General features: G+C 42.6%; 1 protein-coding gene across 2 annotated transcripts in view; it reads right to left on the bottom strand.

The window, feature by feature from the left end:
- Nucleotides 1-17309, bottom strand: part of AMOTL1 (angiomotin like 1) — a 133072-nt gene that overhangs the window by 58930 nt on the left and 56833 nt on the right. For both annotated transcript variants that reach the window (XM_079928746.1, XM_079928745.1), the window contains exons 2-3: nt 15534-15680; nt 10481-11411 (exon numbers count right to left, since the gene is read on the bottom strand). In XM_079928746.1, coding sequence (XP_079784872.1) covers nt 10481-11352 — 872 coding nt within the window. In that variant the 5' untranslated portion in view covers nt 11353-11411; nt 15534-15680. The remainder of the gene's footprint in view (nt 1-10480; nt 11412-15533; nt 15681-17309) is intronic.

Genomic DNA, 17309 nt, shown 5'->3' with positions numbered 1-17309 from the left:
AATGGTGAAGATAACAGTATCTACCTCAAGAGTTGTTGTGAGAATTAAATGAGATAATGCATGTAAAGCACTGCACATAGTGTCTATCATTAGGAAACTATTGATACTTAATAACTGCTAGCCTCTGCTATTATCACACACTGCTAACGGGTGTTAGGAGAAAGGCAAGGGACAAATGCACCCTTGGGTGTCGCTTCCTCTTCAAACACTATGTGTTGAGAATCCCAGTCCCTAACACTAAAGCTTCAACAAGGAATAAAAGCAAATGCTAGCACCATAGAATCTTCCATTTCTGAACTATTTGCTTGCAGTGCAATGCAGAACAAGAGTATAAAGGTGATGCCTGTACACGTCGGGATACTCTCTCTTGAACACAGATTCTCACTTTCTTCTAGACCTGTGCTGTCCAAAATAGTAGCCACAAAGCACACGTGGTTACTGAACACCTGAAACGTGACTCATCTGAACTGAGATGTGCAGGAAGTGTAAAAGGCACATCAAAGTTTGACGACAGTACAAAAAATGTAAAACATCTCATTAATAGATTTTTATGTTGATTACCTGTTGAAATCATAATATTTTGCATATAATGGGTTAACTAAAACATGTATCTAAAAATATGTTTTTAAATGGATTAACTAACTGTATGGAGGTTCCTTAAAAAACTACAACTAGAGTTACCATATGATCCAGCAATTCTACTCCTGGGCATATATTTGGAAAAGACACATGCACCCCAATGTTCATAGCAGCACTATTTACAATAGCCAAAATATGGAAGCAACCTAAGTGTCCGTTGACAGATGAATGGATAAAGAAGATGTGGTATGTAAGCACAATGGAATATTACTCAGCCATAAAGAAGAAAGAAATAATGCCATTTGCAGCAATATGGATGGACCTAGAGATTATCATACTAAGTGAAGTAAGTCAGACAAAGACAAATATCATATGACATCACTTATATCTGGAATCTTAAAAAATGATACAAATGAACTTATTGACAAAAAACAGAAACAGACTCACAGACATAGAAAACAAACTTACGGTTACCAAAGGGGAAGGCAGGGAGGGATAAATTAGGAATTTGGAATTAGCAGATACAAACTACTATATATAAAATAGGTAAACAACAAGGTCCTACTGTATAGCACAGGGAACTATATTCAATATCCTGTGATAAACCATAATAGAAAAAAATATTTTTAAAGAATGTATATATGTATGTATAACTGAATCACTTTGCTGTACAGCAGAAACTAACACAACATTGTAAATCAACTATACTTCAATTTTTAAAAATGGGTTAACTAAAACATGTTTTTTAATTAATTTCACCTGTTTCTTTTAACTTTTTAAAAATGTGGCTGCAGGAAAAATTTTAATTAGATATGTGACCCAGATTACACTTCTTTTCTTTTAAGGATGTCAATGTCTTTATTTTTTTTAATTTAGCCATTTTATTTTTTTAAATTTTTATTGGTGTGTACTTGATTTACAGTGTTGTGTTTGTTTCTGCTGTACAGCAAAGTGAATCAGTTATACACTGATTCTTTTAGATTCTTTTCCCATATAGGTCATTACAGAGTATTGAGAAGAGTTCCCTGTGCTACACAGTAGGTCCTTATTGGTTATCTATCTTATATATAGTAGTGTGTATGTGTCAATCCCAATCTCCCAATTTATCCCACCCCTTCTTTCCCTCCTCACATTATATTTCTATTGTTGAGCACTGCTCTAGTCCACATTGCATGAACACCAAAAGGCCTCATTTTGGAGATAATTCCAGAAATCAGTAAGCAACAAAACAATTCATGCAAACAGACTAGCAGTCCCCACTCTACTGTCCCCAGATCCCCAAGCATCAACGGTGATCAGCAGGCTATATTCAATGTATTAAACTATATATTTATCTACAGTTAGGCCATCATGCTAACATTTAATAAATATGGCTTGTGTGACTGACAAAAATTGTCCAAAACACAACAGGAAAAGAAACATCAATGGATAAACAGATGAAGGATATGATCAAGTAATTCAGAAGAGAAAATGCAAACAGCTAAATACATTTCCTAAAGCAAACTTATTAGTAGAGAAGTAAAATCAAAACAACTGTTTTCCATTTATCAACATTAACAATTCAGTTCAATGAATGTTTACTGAGCCTCTAAGCAAAGATTCTTTAAAATTCTCAAGATATGATACATATTAGCATTTCACCTGAGTAAAAAATAATATACAGAAAAATGACTAGAAGGAACTATGACAAAAGGTCAGAATGACTATCTCTAGGTGATGAAATTAGGGATGTTTTTTCACTCTTCATATTTTTCTGTTCTTTATATAATTTCTACAATGAACACGGATGGCTATTCAAAAAACTTTCACTAAGTAATATATGTTATAGAAAAATTAGAAAATAGAGAAAAATTAGAAAATAAAGATAAGCCAAAAATGAGAAAAATTAGAAAATAAAGATAAGCCAAAAAATCAGCAGTTATTCTAATAATCAGAGAAAGTAAACAAAATAAAATAAAATAATTTTAAAATGAGATGAAAATAACAAAGGGCTTCTTGGCTGTGAAGAGGTTCAAATTTTAAGACTTCTCACTCAATAAAAATACCTCTTATTTACCTAGAGATTTCCAACTTAGAGTATTTTCTTATAATTTTCTAACCCTCAAAGCAACAGTGAATGGAGTACTTAACAATGGTTACAGCTGGATAATGGGACTGCAGGTAATTTCTATTTTCCTTCCTTTTTTTTTTAGGGAGTGGAGGAAGTGGGAGTTATCTATATTTCTAGATTTTCTACAATGAACATGTTTCATTTATGTAAGGAAGAAAATCAGTTAGTTTTAGGAAAAATCAGCTGTAACAAGTTGCACATAAGGAAACTGAGTCTCTGAGAACTTATTCAATTTGCTACAAAGTGGGAGAGCCAGGACTCAAAACCTCTCAAATCTTCTTTTCCCAAACCCACAGCCTTCCCACCTGGATCCCTTTGGCAGTGCAGACACGAGACTCATAAATGTTCAAATTGAGACTGGTGTCTTGGGTGAACTAATATCAAAATGATTGCTATGCAGGATGCATATGGATAATCCCCTTGTTTGGAGAAGCCACTCATTTAATGCATTGCTGCGGGAATTGTGTTAGATTTCCTGAGAAAGTAACCTGAACTTGACCCTAGCCTTTTGAAATTCCCACACTGCAGAGTTGCTTCTCACAATAAACAGGGCATTTTATTTGGCTCATCCAGCCATAATTCAGCTTAAAAATTGTACAAACTCCTGAGTTTTAATGCTGGTATTCAAAACACATGTTTAGCTGGTGGAATTTATTTTTTTTAATTTATTATTATTACTATTATTTTTTGCGATACGCGGGCCTCTCACCGTTGTGGCCTCTCCCGTTGCGGAGCACAGGCTCCGGACGCGCAGGCTCAGCGGCCATGGCTCACGGGCCCAGCCCCTCCGCGGCATGTGGGATCTTCCCGGACCAGGGCACGAACCCGCGTCCCCTGCATCGGCAGGCGGACTCTCAACCACTGCGCCACCAGGGAAGCCCTAGCTGGTGGAATTTAAATAACACTCCCTGGTCTCACTTTCGTTAAGAGCAACGCATAGTTGTTAATCCAATAGCCTTGGGTCTAGCTCACATTTTGATGCCACATAGCAATTCATTTTCACAGGTGTCTAAACTGCAAATCAGCACTTTGCAAACACACTTACTCCAAAAATCCTCCTTCCTCCTCCAGCCGTTTCCAACTCAGAGTAAGACCGGACCATCAAACACTCTTTCCTGTACTACAGCACATTCCAGACCTCACGCCCACCCAGAGGTAAGACCTGCTCTTAAGCCTGTATCTTTATGCTTGTTCACGTTGTACACTGCATTCTGGCTGCACTGTTGGATCGATGTGTGTTCTTGGGGAGAGGCTTTCTCTCTCTCTAATTCGCCACATGTGCCCCAGGGCTGTGTCCTCTTTGCTCCCTCCCTCCTCCCTGCACTGTCTTTTGACATGTTCCCAGAGAGCATCAGGAACTTTGACTCTATGCTAAATAAAACCACACCAGGAGGTTTATCTGGGGGAAAATGTACAGGGCATTTTTTAAAGGAAAACATGAGCGATTTGGGAGACCAGTCACACTATAGGGTCCCTCCATTAGTGCAGGAAACCGCGAGCCCCTTGCACTGATGGGAAGGATGGTGGTGGTGATGCCGGCTTGCAAAGAGAAGGAGCAAATGTGCTCTGTGGAAGGGGATCCACGGCACCGCTGGCTCTGACATCATCTTGTAAGAAGATGCTTGTATCAGCCCAGGACAGAAGGGCTGGGTCAAACGCCACCACTCCTTGCTTTTATAGTATCTATCTACACACCAAGAATAAAATGAATACATTCATAGATGAATAAACTATCAATAAACAGTTACCACTCTTCCCTCTGCCTCTGGGAAGCTAGTAAATCAAACCCCGTATGCTGAAAGGCAAGACTCAGCTAAGATAAAGGGCAGAAAAGGTAATGGACAGGCAGAAAGAGAGTGCCTTTCATTGACAGAAGTCATTTTTAGTCTTTTTCTCATACTGCCTGAAACATTAAAAATCACTAAAAGAGTACGTAGCATCTTCCATAACTGAAACCTTCTGCTAAACACAGGCTAAAGCAAATAACTCCATATACTGCTGGTATACTGCTTCACAGTCCCCGACCTCCAAATGAGAGCAAACCAAAGACAGCCGAAGCTCACAACCTACAGCTGTCAGCAAGGTTCAGTGTGCTCCTAAGTCTTCCGAGGTATCTGGGGAGAAAGGGGATCCTGGTCCCAGGGGGGCGGAACACAGGCTGGACATCAGGTGTGACATATAAATCTGATCAGAAATTCACCGGCTAAGTGACACCAAATAAAACCGGAAATCCTTGGCCGTGGTCGAGTGTTTACACTCATGGGAGAGGCACCGTGTGGCAGAGAGGTCCAGGGCTGCACCCCGGCTCCCGCACTTTCAATCTGGTGCCCGTGACTAAGCTACTTTAACCTCTCTCTCTCAGCCTAAGTTTTTATCATATCATAAATCCCCATATCATAAAATGGGGATATTCACAGTATCCATCCCTGAGAACTGTTTTGAAGATGTAGGAGGAGGACCCACACAGCGCCTGAGGCCTATGCTACCACTGCCTCTGTTCCATTGTTACCTGAGAAGCGTGGAGATGGAGTTCCAGAAACTGGAAAATCAGAGCAAGTATTAGAGAAAACAGGTTTTAGTTTATTCTGAAGCCATGAAAATATACAGATCATATGAACACAAAAATACCAAGGGTCAATTTTCAAAATCAAATCAATCTAACTAGTCAAATACACGGCCCCCGCCAAATTAACCAAGCTAATAATTGCAAATGAAAATTAAAAATTAACACAATTTGCCTATTACATTAGCAAAGGCTTTGTAATTATAATGACTAGTGTTGGTCATAGGGCAGTGAAGCAGGCACTATAATATTTTCATAAAGTTATCTGGTATCAGAAGTCATTAAATATTTAACTAAAATTTACCCAATAATTTCCTTTCTAAATAATGATCCCTAAAGAAGTAAACCAAAATATGGAAAATTCGATGTGCAGGATGATGGTCTCTATACTATTTATAGAGAAAAAGATGTAAATGATATAATTTATGAAATATTATGCAGCAACAGAAAGGATGGTTATGAAAACAAACATTGTAGAAAAAAACTTGTAATACAATACTATCTAAAAAGAGCTAAGATACTAAACGGAATATAATCTATGATTACAACATGTGAAAAAATTAATTTGTACAGGAAAAATGTTAACAGTGGTTGTATTAAGAAAGTAGGATACTTTAAATAATCTTTTAGCATCTTTAGTTTCCACTTTCAGAAATATGGACAGATTTCTTTGGAAAACAAACATACATTTGACAACTGTGCTCCAAACTGCTTTGATGAAAGTCAGATCATCCACTGGTATTCATTCGTGCATTCACTTCCATTAACGGTACAGACTGCGTAAGCCAAGTCACAACTCTTAGAAGTGCTCTGTTTCTACAAAATGTGTCAGCGTTAATATCAAAATTCTTCCTTTTCTTTATTTTTTTTAAAGCCTAATTCTCCAGAGAACAACCTGTCCAATTCTCACCTTGTCCTTATTTATATCCATTTCCACTTTCAGGTTGAAGGAAACGGAAGAAAGGGCAGGAACAAAACCAGAGTCTCTACCCATGGCCACTCATGGTCCCTGGAGGTCCCCACCAGCCACCACAGTGGGGCCAGGTCGCCCTAGTCCCTCCATCTCCCCAGCCTCACTAGCATGCTCATGAAAAAGGCCAAGGTGTGCAAGTCAAGTACACCTTGACTGGTGGTCTCTCCATGGGGTTTCCCACAAAAGGAGCCCATAAGCCACCACATCTCCCATCATTCGCAGATCAGAGTAGGTGAGAGAATTTGTAAGCTATGGTGACTCAGTAATGAAGGCAAAAGAACTCCAAGTTCTTCCTCATCTTATCTTAAGCTCTATGCTCTTTGGACCTTTCCACCTCTAGGCAAAAAGAACTGAAGTCTCGACAGGCTGATGGGTTGGATCAGAACACTGAACATTCACAACATACTGAGGCCGTTTTTGCAGCACGCGGCCCGGACGTGGACCCAGTAATCTCAGTCAGACTCAGAAGAGTCTGAGATTACCGAGTCTCTCTGACTCAGAAGAGTCTGTGATGTATTGACCCAACAGCCTGCAGCTTCCCAAACCATCACTATTAATGACAAACTGATAACCCATTAAGCATAAGGGAATGTGTCAGTGAAATTAAAAGGAGCCCTGCTCTTCTCGTGGGTCAAAGATAACTTGAACATCACACACTGCTGAACTTCAGATCCAACCCTTGGAGCTCAGGCCACACTGAAGGTGTCTGAAGCAGGGCTGGTGTGGACGCAACTTTGTTTACCCTGTCGGCCAAAGGTTGCACTGCTGGAGTCATGCTGGCTAGGCATGGCCAGGCTCACAAAGGCGCCTTGTAGCTCTGCGGCCCAGCCTCCATGGCCTGTCTGTTACGTCTTCTGGGACATTTTGATGTGTCATGTGGACCCAGCTGTCAAGCCTGGCAATCAGGTCAAATCCTTCATACATTTCTTCTTCTTTTTGATGTCATAACTTTGAGACAAATGACACCGCCCACCAATAACCGGCTAGCCCTCCAGGAAGGGCTTCCCTCCTCCCCTTGCTGTGTCTCCCACTCACAGTACATCTACTGCCAAATGACGAAAAGCAAAATGACCCACTTTATGCGTTGCCATTTAACAAAGAATAAAGCCGGGCAGAAGGAAGGAGACTGGGTCTGGGGAGATTTTCACTTTCTATCAGGATCTAGAGGCTGACTTAAACAAATGCGAACTATCACAAACCGGACTCTGATATGATTCTGGGATAAACATCATGGATTATTTAGCTCTGACAAATCAATGTTCTAAAAACCAGAGATCTGAAGGTTTATTTTTCTTCTTCAAACCTGATAGTTTTTAAGTTTAAATTTCTCCCTGGCTTAAGGAACCATAAAAGGGTAAGAATAAGAGCCCTCCCGGGCCCCATCTTGATTCCCCAGTGGGGTCAGACTGTGCCCACTGAGTTCTGCTGCCTGTCGGGGGCCTAAAGGTTGGTATAGTGCTTCCCAGCTGCCATCCCCCACCGAAGGCAGGGAAATGTGTCAGCAGCTGGGAAGTAAGTGGCAGGCCCATCAGCCAGCTCTCTCTCTCTCTGCCAAGGCCCAGTCACTCCCTTTTTGCAAGATGTACGGCCAAAGTATGCCCTGCACACTGCCATGGGGGTGGCACGGGGAAATCTCAGCTCATTTGATTTAGAAACAGATGAATAAAGCCTTTGGTGAGAATGAAGACATATCCAGGATAGGCAGTGGCCACTTGTCTTCTCTTCCCATGCTCCATGCTCTCCCTGAGCAGAGCAAGCTCAGAAACATCTAAATGCTGGCGATTCCCAAATGTCTATCTCCAGACCCAGTTTCTCTCCTGAGAGCTTGTTTTCCAATTGCCTTATTTCCAGCTGCCCTATTATTCCTCAACGTCCACAGCTAATCAATCATTAAATGATATCAATTCTATTTCTCTTAGCATATAAGGCTCCCCTATACCTATGTCCTCAAACCGAGGTCACCCTCACCAAGTCTTATCTGGACAATGGACCCAGTCCCTGAGGCCCTCCTGGCCTCCAGTATCCCCTTCCTCTAATTCATCCCTCGCTGCCATTGAAGTCAGCCTAGTAAACATCAACACAGTATCTACTGAAAAACACTGGTTCTCCTAATTGTTTACGGATAAATTCTGAACTCTTTAGTATGACAGTCAAAGACCTTCACCAACCGGTCTCAACTTCCCTGTCCAAACACACCGTCTGCTACTTCTTACCCCACCAGTGCTCTGCATTATTGCAGCTCACGCCCGGCAAAACCTCCAAAGCTTTTTGTCTGAAGAAACGGTATCTCCCCTGCATAGTACCTACCGCTACTTCACCTCTACCCCACAGCTCTTATTTATTCTTCAAGACCCAACTCAAATGTCACCTCCTCTGTGAAGCTCTCCCTAAGCCCTACAGCTGTGAGTCACACTACCCTCTCTGGTGCCCTAATGCTCTCTGCATATTTCTATCCTAAAACAGCACACTGCACCACGAGGATCTGTTAAGATGCTGGTTTCCCCCAAGACGATGCTGGAAGGACCTTGACGGTAGGAACCATATCTTTATCTCTGGACCAGGTACAGGGTTGCACAGAATACACACTTGGTAAGTGTTGTTGAATCCATCAACAGATGTAGGAGGAATTAAGGCAATGGAGGAATAAGGTTTTGACAGTCAGGAAGCATACTTAAGCCTTGCTCCAGCTGCCTCAGAGTCGAGTACCGTGGGAATTTAGTTTCTCATCTGTTGAATACGGGGGTGGGGCTATATGATTTCTATGGTCCCTTTAACTCCTCTGTTCTAGAATTCAGACTACATTTTCCTTTAAAATCTACAATGAAGAAAGACTCTATAAAACCCCATGGTAATAATATGTTCCAGGAGTCTGGACACGCTCCACAAAGCCAGCCAGGAAAATTGCTGCTCTGCCAGGCCACTGGGCTGAGCTCCCAAGGATGGCCAGCAATGGAGGCTCCTCCCCTAAACTCATAAATCCCCCGCTGCCTTCCGTCACATTTGGAGAAAATACCCAATTGCCCTCTTTTCTGTTTCACTCTGCATATTTTGGGCAAAATGCTGCTTATTAAATATTATGCACAAGAAAACAAACAACGACAAAAAGCTAACACGCCTTGAAAATAATGAGTGCTAAAAACAGGAATTAAACCACTAGGCTTACTATGGAAAACAGTATGGAGGTTTCTCAGAAAACTAAAAATAGAACTACCATATGAACCAGCAATTCCACTCCTGGGTATATATCCGAAAAAAACAAAAACACTAATTTGAAAAGATACACACACCCCAATGTTCACAGCAGCATTATTTACAATTGCCAAGATATGGAAGCAACACAAGTATCCATCAGCTGATCAATGGATAAAGATGTGGCATATATATACAATGGAATATTACTCGGCCATAAAAGAAGAATGAAATAGGCGCTGCCCTGGTGGCACAGTGGTTGGGAATCCACCTGACACTGCAGGGGACACGGGTTCGAGCCCTGGTCCGGGAAGATCCCACATGCCACGGAGCAACTAAGCCCGTATGCCGCAACTACTGAGCCTGTGCTCTAGAGCCCGTGAGCCACAACTACTGAGCCCTCGTGCCACAACTACTGAAGCCCACCCACCTAGAGCCCGTGCTCCACAACAAGAGAGAAGCCACCGCAATGAGAAGCCCGTGCACCACAACAAAGAGTAGCCCCCGCTTGCCGCAACTAGAGAAAGCCCACGTGCAGCAACGAAGACCCAATACAGTCAAAAATAAATATAAGTAAATAAATAAATAAATTTATTTTTTAAAAAAAAGAATGAAATAATGCCATTTGCAGCAACACGGATGGACCTAGAGATTATCATAATAAGTGAAGTAAGTCAGACAGAGAAAGACAAATACTGTCTGTTATCACTTACATGTGGAATCTAAAAAATACAACAAACTGGTGAATACAACAAAAAGGAAGCAGACTCACAGGTATAAAGAACAAACTAGTGGTTACCAGTGAGGAGAGGGGAGGGGGGAGGGACAATGTAGGGGCAGGGGATTAAGAGGTACACACTATTAGGTATAAAATAAGCTTCAAGGATATCTTGTACAACATGGGGAATACAGCCAATATTTTATAATAACTATAAATGAAGTATAACCTTTAAAACCTGTGAATCACTATACTGTACACCTCTAACATATAATATACATCAACTATACTTCAATAAAAAAGAATTCCTTTTAATTAAAAAAAAAAACTTCTAGGCTCGATAATCACCTCGTTACCCCATACTCTGGGGGTGGCTGGTACCTCAGGACGGCCACTTCTGTCCTCGCAGGCTGGGGAGCAGGGTAAGGCTTGACCATCTCGTGGAGCATTCCCGGGTGCTGGTCACTGTAGAAAAGTCCATGCTCCTGGGTCTTGCCCACCGGGGACATCATTTGCTTGGTCTTGAAGGGGTACTCGGGTGGAGGACCTCGGGGGTCCAGCACTTTAGCTGCAGGCTGGGCTGGGGAGGGCCCCCCGCCCGCCTTGAACCCCTTTCCGGTCCCTGGGCCAGGGAGGTGTTGCTTTGCACCGTTCCTCTCCAACGACAGCTGCATGATCCTCTCACTGAGAGAGCGGACGTGGCCCTGCTTGAGCTCCTTCAGCGCCTCGTCCTTGTGCGCCTGTCCGCTGTTGGCGCGGTTCACCGTGGGCCTGCCCTCAGTCCGCGCCTTCTGACTGGCGCCCCCGGCCATGTAGTAGCCGTGACCCACGGCCCCCTGCTGCTGCTGCGGCGGCGGCGGCGGCTGCTGCCCCCGGAAGAACTGGGACTGCGCTTTGGCCTCCTCATACGTGGGCAGTTCCTCGTTGTTCTGCTGAGGCTGCGTGGACCGCACCTGTTTCTCCATCACCGTGTTGTCCACCTGGTGTTCCTGACCCTGCGGTTCCTGGCGTGCCGACTGGTAGACCATTTGTGGGTCTTCTTGAGTGAGGTTTTCCGTGGAAGAAAAGTTGTTTGTGGGGTGGGCTGGTCCTGCACTCCCTGTGGCCTGGTGCTGAATGGCCAGCAAGTTCATGTTCTCAGTCGGGGTACCATAGCGCAGTTGCTCCTGGATCAGCCGCTGTAACACTGTTCCAGCTGCCGCATCCTCGGAACCTCTCATTTCCACCTCTGAGATCCTCAGGAAGTTCGGCGGGTGTAAGTTACAAAGAGGATCCTCAACTAGAAGGTAAACACGGGAAAAAGATGTCAGGCTGTTCCACGCAGATATAGGTCTGGACGTACATGGTGAATAACGAACTTTCTAACGACAGAGGCATTTAAAGATTTCCAATACACCGTCACTCCCATTTACCCTACAGTTTCTCATGGAAGCATCTCTCCAAATCAAAGTGTCTCTACTACTCTCCCTTCCCTTGCCTACCGTTTTCTCCTAGACCTTGCTCGGGCCTTCAAGCCCTCCCTTTCCTTTAAGCTCTCCACTGACTCCTTCTCTTCATCATATAAACAGGTCAAGTCTTTCCCAACTTAAAAAAAAAAAAAAGAAAAAGAAAAAAGAACAAGCAAAACTCAGAACCAAACAAAAAGAAACCATCTTTTCATGGCTCTACATAAACCTCTAAGTGCCACCCTGCAGCTCTCCTCCCCTTCTAATCGTCCTCAGAAAGCAATCGATACTTGCCATCTCCACTTTCCGAACGTGCTGTCCACTGCCCTCCCTACCGCTCTGATTAGTAATCATTCCCAGGGAGAACTTTCCAGCCTAACCTTTCTGAAGCATTTAGCATGTTGATCATCCACTTCTTGAAATGCTCTCCTCACTCAGCATCCAGGCCGCCCCCTCTCATGGTTCGGGATCCTGCTGTTTCTCCGTACACTCCATCTCCGGCTCCCTTTTCTCCACCTGCCCCTTAAATTCTTTCCCACATCTCTGCCCTGAGCACTCACCCACCCTCACTTTGACAGATTCTCATCTCATCCACCGCTCGTCTGAACCTACTGACCCACAGCCCACCCATTTATAACCACCAGCCGATGGCCCACAGGTCCTCCAAACTCGACGTGTCTTCCTCAGCCCATCCAAACAACCCCTGGATCCCTGCCTCATCTACTCTTTGCCAAGCCAGAAACCTGAGAGTTTTCCAAAATTCCTTTCTCTCCCTTACCCCCAACATCTGGTCAGCGCCTGCCTGTCAATTCTGCCTCCGAAATGAAACATCTCTCCCAACTCTCCCCTTTATTCCCCTGCCAGTCTCCAAGTTCATTATCAATAACCACAGTACAACCACAAAAAACATTCTTAAGGAGCATATGATGTGCCAGGTATTGTACTAAATTCCCTCCTTTATTTAGTTTAGTCCACATAGAATCGCATGAGGCAGGTATTAATTCCCCCATCTTACAGATAAGGAGAGAGGTTTAGAGGAGGTAAATCACCAAGGTCACAGAGGTAGGAAGAGACAGATCCAGGATCCGACTCATTCCACGACGAAATCTGTGTTCATTCCGCAGGACAAGCCCGTGGAGCCTCACACCCAAACCATTCCAAGAGCCCCCTCATCTATTTCTCTGACACTAGGCTCTTTTCCACTTCCAAACCCACCCCCTCAGACTCCAACTTATCTTCCCCACTGCCCTAAGATTGTTCAAACCGGAAAACTTAATCATATCACTCCTCTGCACAAAATTCCTCGCCAATTAATTATAGGATGAAACTGACAATCCAACACAGGGTGTAGCAGGCATTGCTTTGTCCATCCAGCAACATTTCATGCCATCACTGGCCCCCTCACCGGCAACCCCTCGGAGTTCAAGTTCCAGCAATACCCTAAGAAGTTCCCAGACACACTAGCTCTCTCAGGCCTCCAGGACTTTGCTCCCATCCATCCCCCTGCCTAGAAAGATGCATCTCACCACACCCTTCTTGGGAAATTCCTAGACATGCTTTGAGTGATGGCTCCAAAGCTACCTTCTAAGTAGAACCCTTCCTGCTGTAGCCCAGCAGGCTTGAGCCCTCCTTCTCCAATGTCCGGGCTCCATTATTATACCTCCCTTAGAGCAATCATCACAATAGATGGCACTGGCAAGACTTTGAGCAAATCACTTGCTCTCTTAGAGCTCAACATCCTCCCCTGTCAATAGAGGGAGCTGAGCTAGCCCCTTAGAGATAAGAGCCTTAGAGACAGCAGCCTTCACTCTTACAATTCCATGCAGTGACGGTTCTTTGTTCTTACATATGCACAGGACACATCATTTTCCCCCAAACCGTCTTTCTTCCCCAAGGTTGCCTTTTTTTTTTTTTTCTATGAATGGCATCCTCATCAGAGACAACCAGATAGAAATTTCAGATTCAATTTTGATCCTTTTGTCTCCTTTCCTCCCTACATTTAATCAAGTGCCAAGCACTTTTCAGTCCACAGCGAAATGAGGAAAAATGAAGGTGGTGTGATAAGTGAAATGAGAAAAAATGAAGGTGGTGTGATATGCTTACAAGATATAGAAATACACATATACATGTGTATATACCTAGACATAAGTCATTGGGTTTATTGTCTTCTTTGGGCAAGGGATTCTGTCAAGGATTACATCCCTCTTACACTTTTCAGTATTAAAATATGAGAAAAGGCGACCGTAGATGACATTCTGAGTGTCTCTGTAACAGCAAAGACTGCAGCCCCAGCTTCCATGCCCTCAGCTACTCCCCGGGTTCCAGTCCCCTAACGAGTTGTCTAAATGTCCTGAGCAGCCTAATATCTCTTGCCTCTGGCCTCTTCTCCTTTTGATCAACACTGTATTTATCTGTATTTGTCTACTAGAATTCAAGCACCAGAGAACAGAGAGTTTTATCTGTTACGTTCACACGCCGTATACCCAGTGCCTAGAATACTACCCCAATATACAGAAGGCATTCAGGAAAGAATTGTGGGGGGCAGGGATATATTAGAAGTTTGGGATTAACATATACACACTACTATACATGAAAGCGATAAGCAACAAGGACCTACTGTATAGCACAGGGAAGTATATTCAGTATCTTGTAATAACCTATTATGAAAAAGAATCTGAAAAAGAATAGATATATAGACAGATAGATAGATATACATATAACTGAATCACTTTGCTGTACACCTGAAACTAACATAGCATTGTAAACTAACCATACTTCAATTTTAAAAAGTGGTTAAAAAATAATAATAATTGCCAAGTAAAGAACTTTACAGACTGGTTCCTGAAGCTCAACTCTGATCAACCCCAAAATCACACCTCTGTGACCTCAGGCAAATTACTTGGCTTCTCTGAACCTTTCTGCTCTGTATAATGGTCAGGCTTCATACCTGCCTCACAGGACGGCATGTGGAGTAAATTCAAACTTATTCCTCACCTTCAGAGAAGGTGTACAGTAACTGAGATCTAAACCAGAAGTTCAACAACAAAAATTTTTAAACAACAAAAACAGATCATTGAAAGTCCACACAAGATGAATTGCCAAATAACTGTAATAAGTGATGAACAACCCTAGGAGAGCGATTAACAGTGTGGGTTGAGTTGAGCCATCACTCACTCTACAAATACCAACTGCCAACCTGTTATAGTCAGGCATTCTGATAGGTGCTGGGGTTAGGAGAGTGAAGTGGACAGTCCTTACCTTCAGGGCTTAATGAAACGAGCAAATTCAAATAAAAATCAACATTTTAAAATAAAATGAATAAAAATTCAAATAAAAATATATATCCAAAGGAAAAAGATTTTTTTGGATGAATAATAAAAGGAATGGTGTCTCATTAAGCATGAAAACTACTGAATTTCCTTTTCATAAGCACATTTGGCAAGAACCCTGAGATCTTCTTTAAAGTGGTTTTGAAGATTCCTTTTCATGGTTTAACCAATCTCATAAACCCTCAAAAATAGGCAGAAAGTTTTTACAAAGGAAGCAGTTCCTTCCCGACTATAGTTTTGAATTTCTCTGACTTTCTGAATCATTTGCAAAAAGAGGTAAAAATGAAAGCAGAGAAGAAAAAAAGGAATGAAAGATTCTGGGAAAGAATACAAAAGAATATTTAGGAATTAGAAGAAAATGAAGGCATAAGAGGTATAATTCTGAAGTTCCTACATACTTAGGAACTCTGTTGAGAGGGTCACATATTATAGTAAAACAGTCTATTAAAACCTTGTTAATGTTTACCAAACATTAAAAATAAGGCACCTACCAATACAGAGACAACCAATAATTCAATATGCTGATATTTAAAACAAGGATAGAGAAAAAATTATGCAAAAGAGCGAAAAATGAGAAACATAAGATTGTTCTGCTTTTCCAACACAAGTGCCAATAAAAGAACTTACCAACTTTTTCCCTGATGCTACTGTTTGCCTCCACCGTCAAAGATGCTTCATGCCTCCCAGAATAGAGCTGAAAGTCTGGGAAAAAGTAGTTGGGGTCTTCCAGAATCTGGATGGGACTACTGGGGCCGTAACAGGCAGGAGGGGGACCTGGGGGCAGAAAGCAAAGTGCATATTAGTGCCAATGAAGTCCTCCTCTCCCTCTTCGCCGTGTGAGTCACACTAGCTGTTCTCCCACACACATTTCCACTGGCAGTGGCAGCTCTGTCTTTTCGATTCATAAAATTCCAAAGTTACTATTCAGAATCATCACAAGTCTAGCCACCCACCAAAATGACCCGTGAGGTCACAATAACAATTTTCAAGACACGCTGAGTGAAGGCAGGGACCCTTTCTCACAACCTACTTCCAAGGGCAGCAGCAGAAACACTGGCAGAAATCAAGTCCCCTGAGGAACTGGACAAGTCACCAAGTTTGGAAAGGTCAAGGTGGGGGACAGAAAGGAGGGAGGCAGGGAGGCCAGAAAAGGAAAACTAAAAGGGGAAGGACAGCTGTCTCTTGGAATGTATGAAAGATGCAGAGAGGGGTGGTCATTTTGCCAGACCACGTGTTAGCAAGGGCCTGTCCCAACCCAGGACAGAGCGCTCAGCCCCACTCTGAGGGTTCTGGAGCCTCGGGTGGCAGTGTGAGCCCGGGTCATGGGTTCTGGCCCTCTGCCCGGCACTGACCTTTTTCAGCTCCTCTGTATCTGCTTCACACTCAAAGAGGAGTGTGCTTCCTGTTTCAATTAAACGTGACACTGTGTTCAATTCTACAGTCACTGAACATGAGATACCACGACAGCAACACTGATCTGGCATCTACAACATCATGGGAATACTCAGCAGGATGGGTCTGGGCTGTCTTTCCTCTCTGCACTCGTTTCTTTGCATGGGCACCAAGTTGAAGGCTCTTTCTGGCAAAAGTAACTTAGTTTACTCTGGGGAAAGAGTCAGGCTATTTTTTTTTTAAATTAAAATCCTTGCCCCCAAGGATTCCTTAATATACGCAAATCAATCAATGAGATACACCATATTAACAAATTGAAGAGTAAAAGCCATATGATCATCTGAATAGATGCAGAAACAGCTTTTGACAAAATTAAGCACCCATTTATGATAAAAACTCTACAGAAAGTGGGCATAGAGGGAACCTACCTCAACATAATAAAGGTCATATACGACAAACCCACATTAAACATCACTCTCAATGGTGAAAAACTGAAGCATTTCTTCTAAGATCAGGAATAAGACAAGGATGTCCACTCTCGCCACTATTGTTCAACGTAGCTTTGGAAGTCCTAGCCATGGCAATCAGAGAAGAAAAAGAAATGAAGGGAATACAAATTGGAAAAGAAGAAGGAAAACTGTCACTGTTTGCAGATGACATGATACTATATAGAGAGAATACTAAAGATGTCACCAGAAAACTACTAGAGCTCATCAATGAATTTGGTCAAGTTGCAGGATACAAAATTAATGCACAGAAATCTCTGGCATTCCTATACACTAACAATGAAAGATCAGAAAGAGAAATTAAGGAAACAATCCCATTCACCATTGCAACAAAAAGAATAAAATACCTAGTAATAAACCTACCTAAGGAGGTAAAAGACCTGTATGCAGAAAACTGTAAGACACTGATGAAAGAAATCAAAGATGACACAAACAGATGGAGAGATATATCATGTTCTTGGATTGGAAGAATCAATATTGTGAAAATGACTCTACTACCCAAAGC

The sequence above is a fragment of the Stenella coeruleoalba genome, assembly GCF_951394435.1.
Source record: "Stenella coeruleoalba genome assembly, chromosome: 8".
Classification (NCBI taxonomy): Eukaryota; Metazoa; Chordata; class Mammalia; order Artiodactyla; family Delphinidae; genus Stenella; species Stenella coeruleoalba.
Note: the sequence above shows the minus strand (reverse complement) of the source record. Positions and strands in the feature narration are given on the sequence as shown.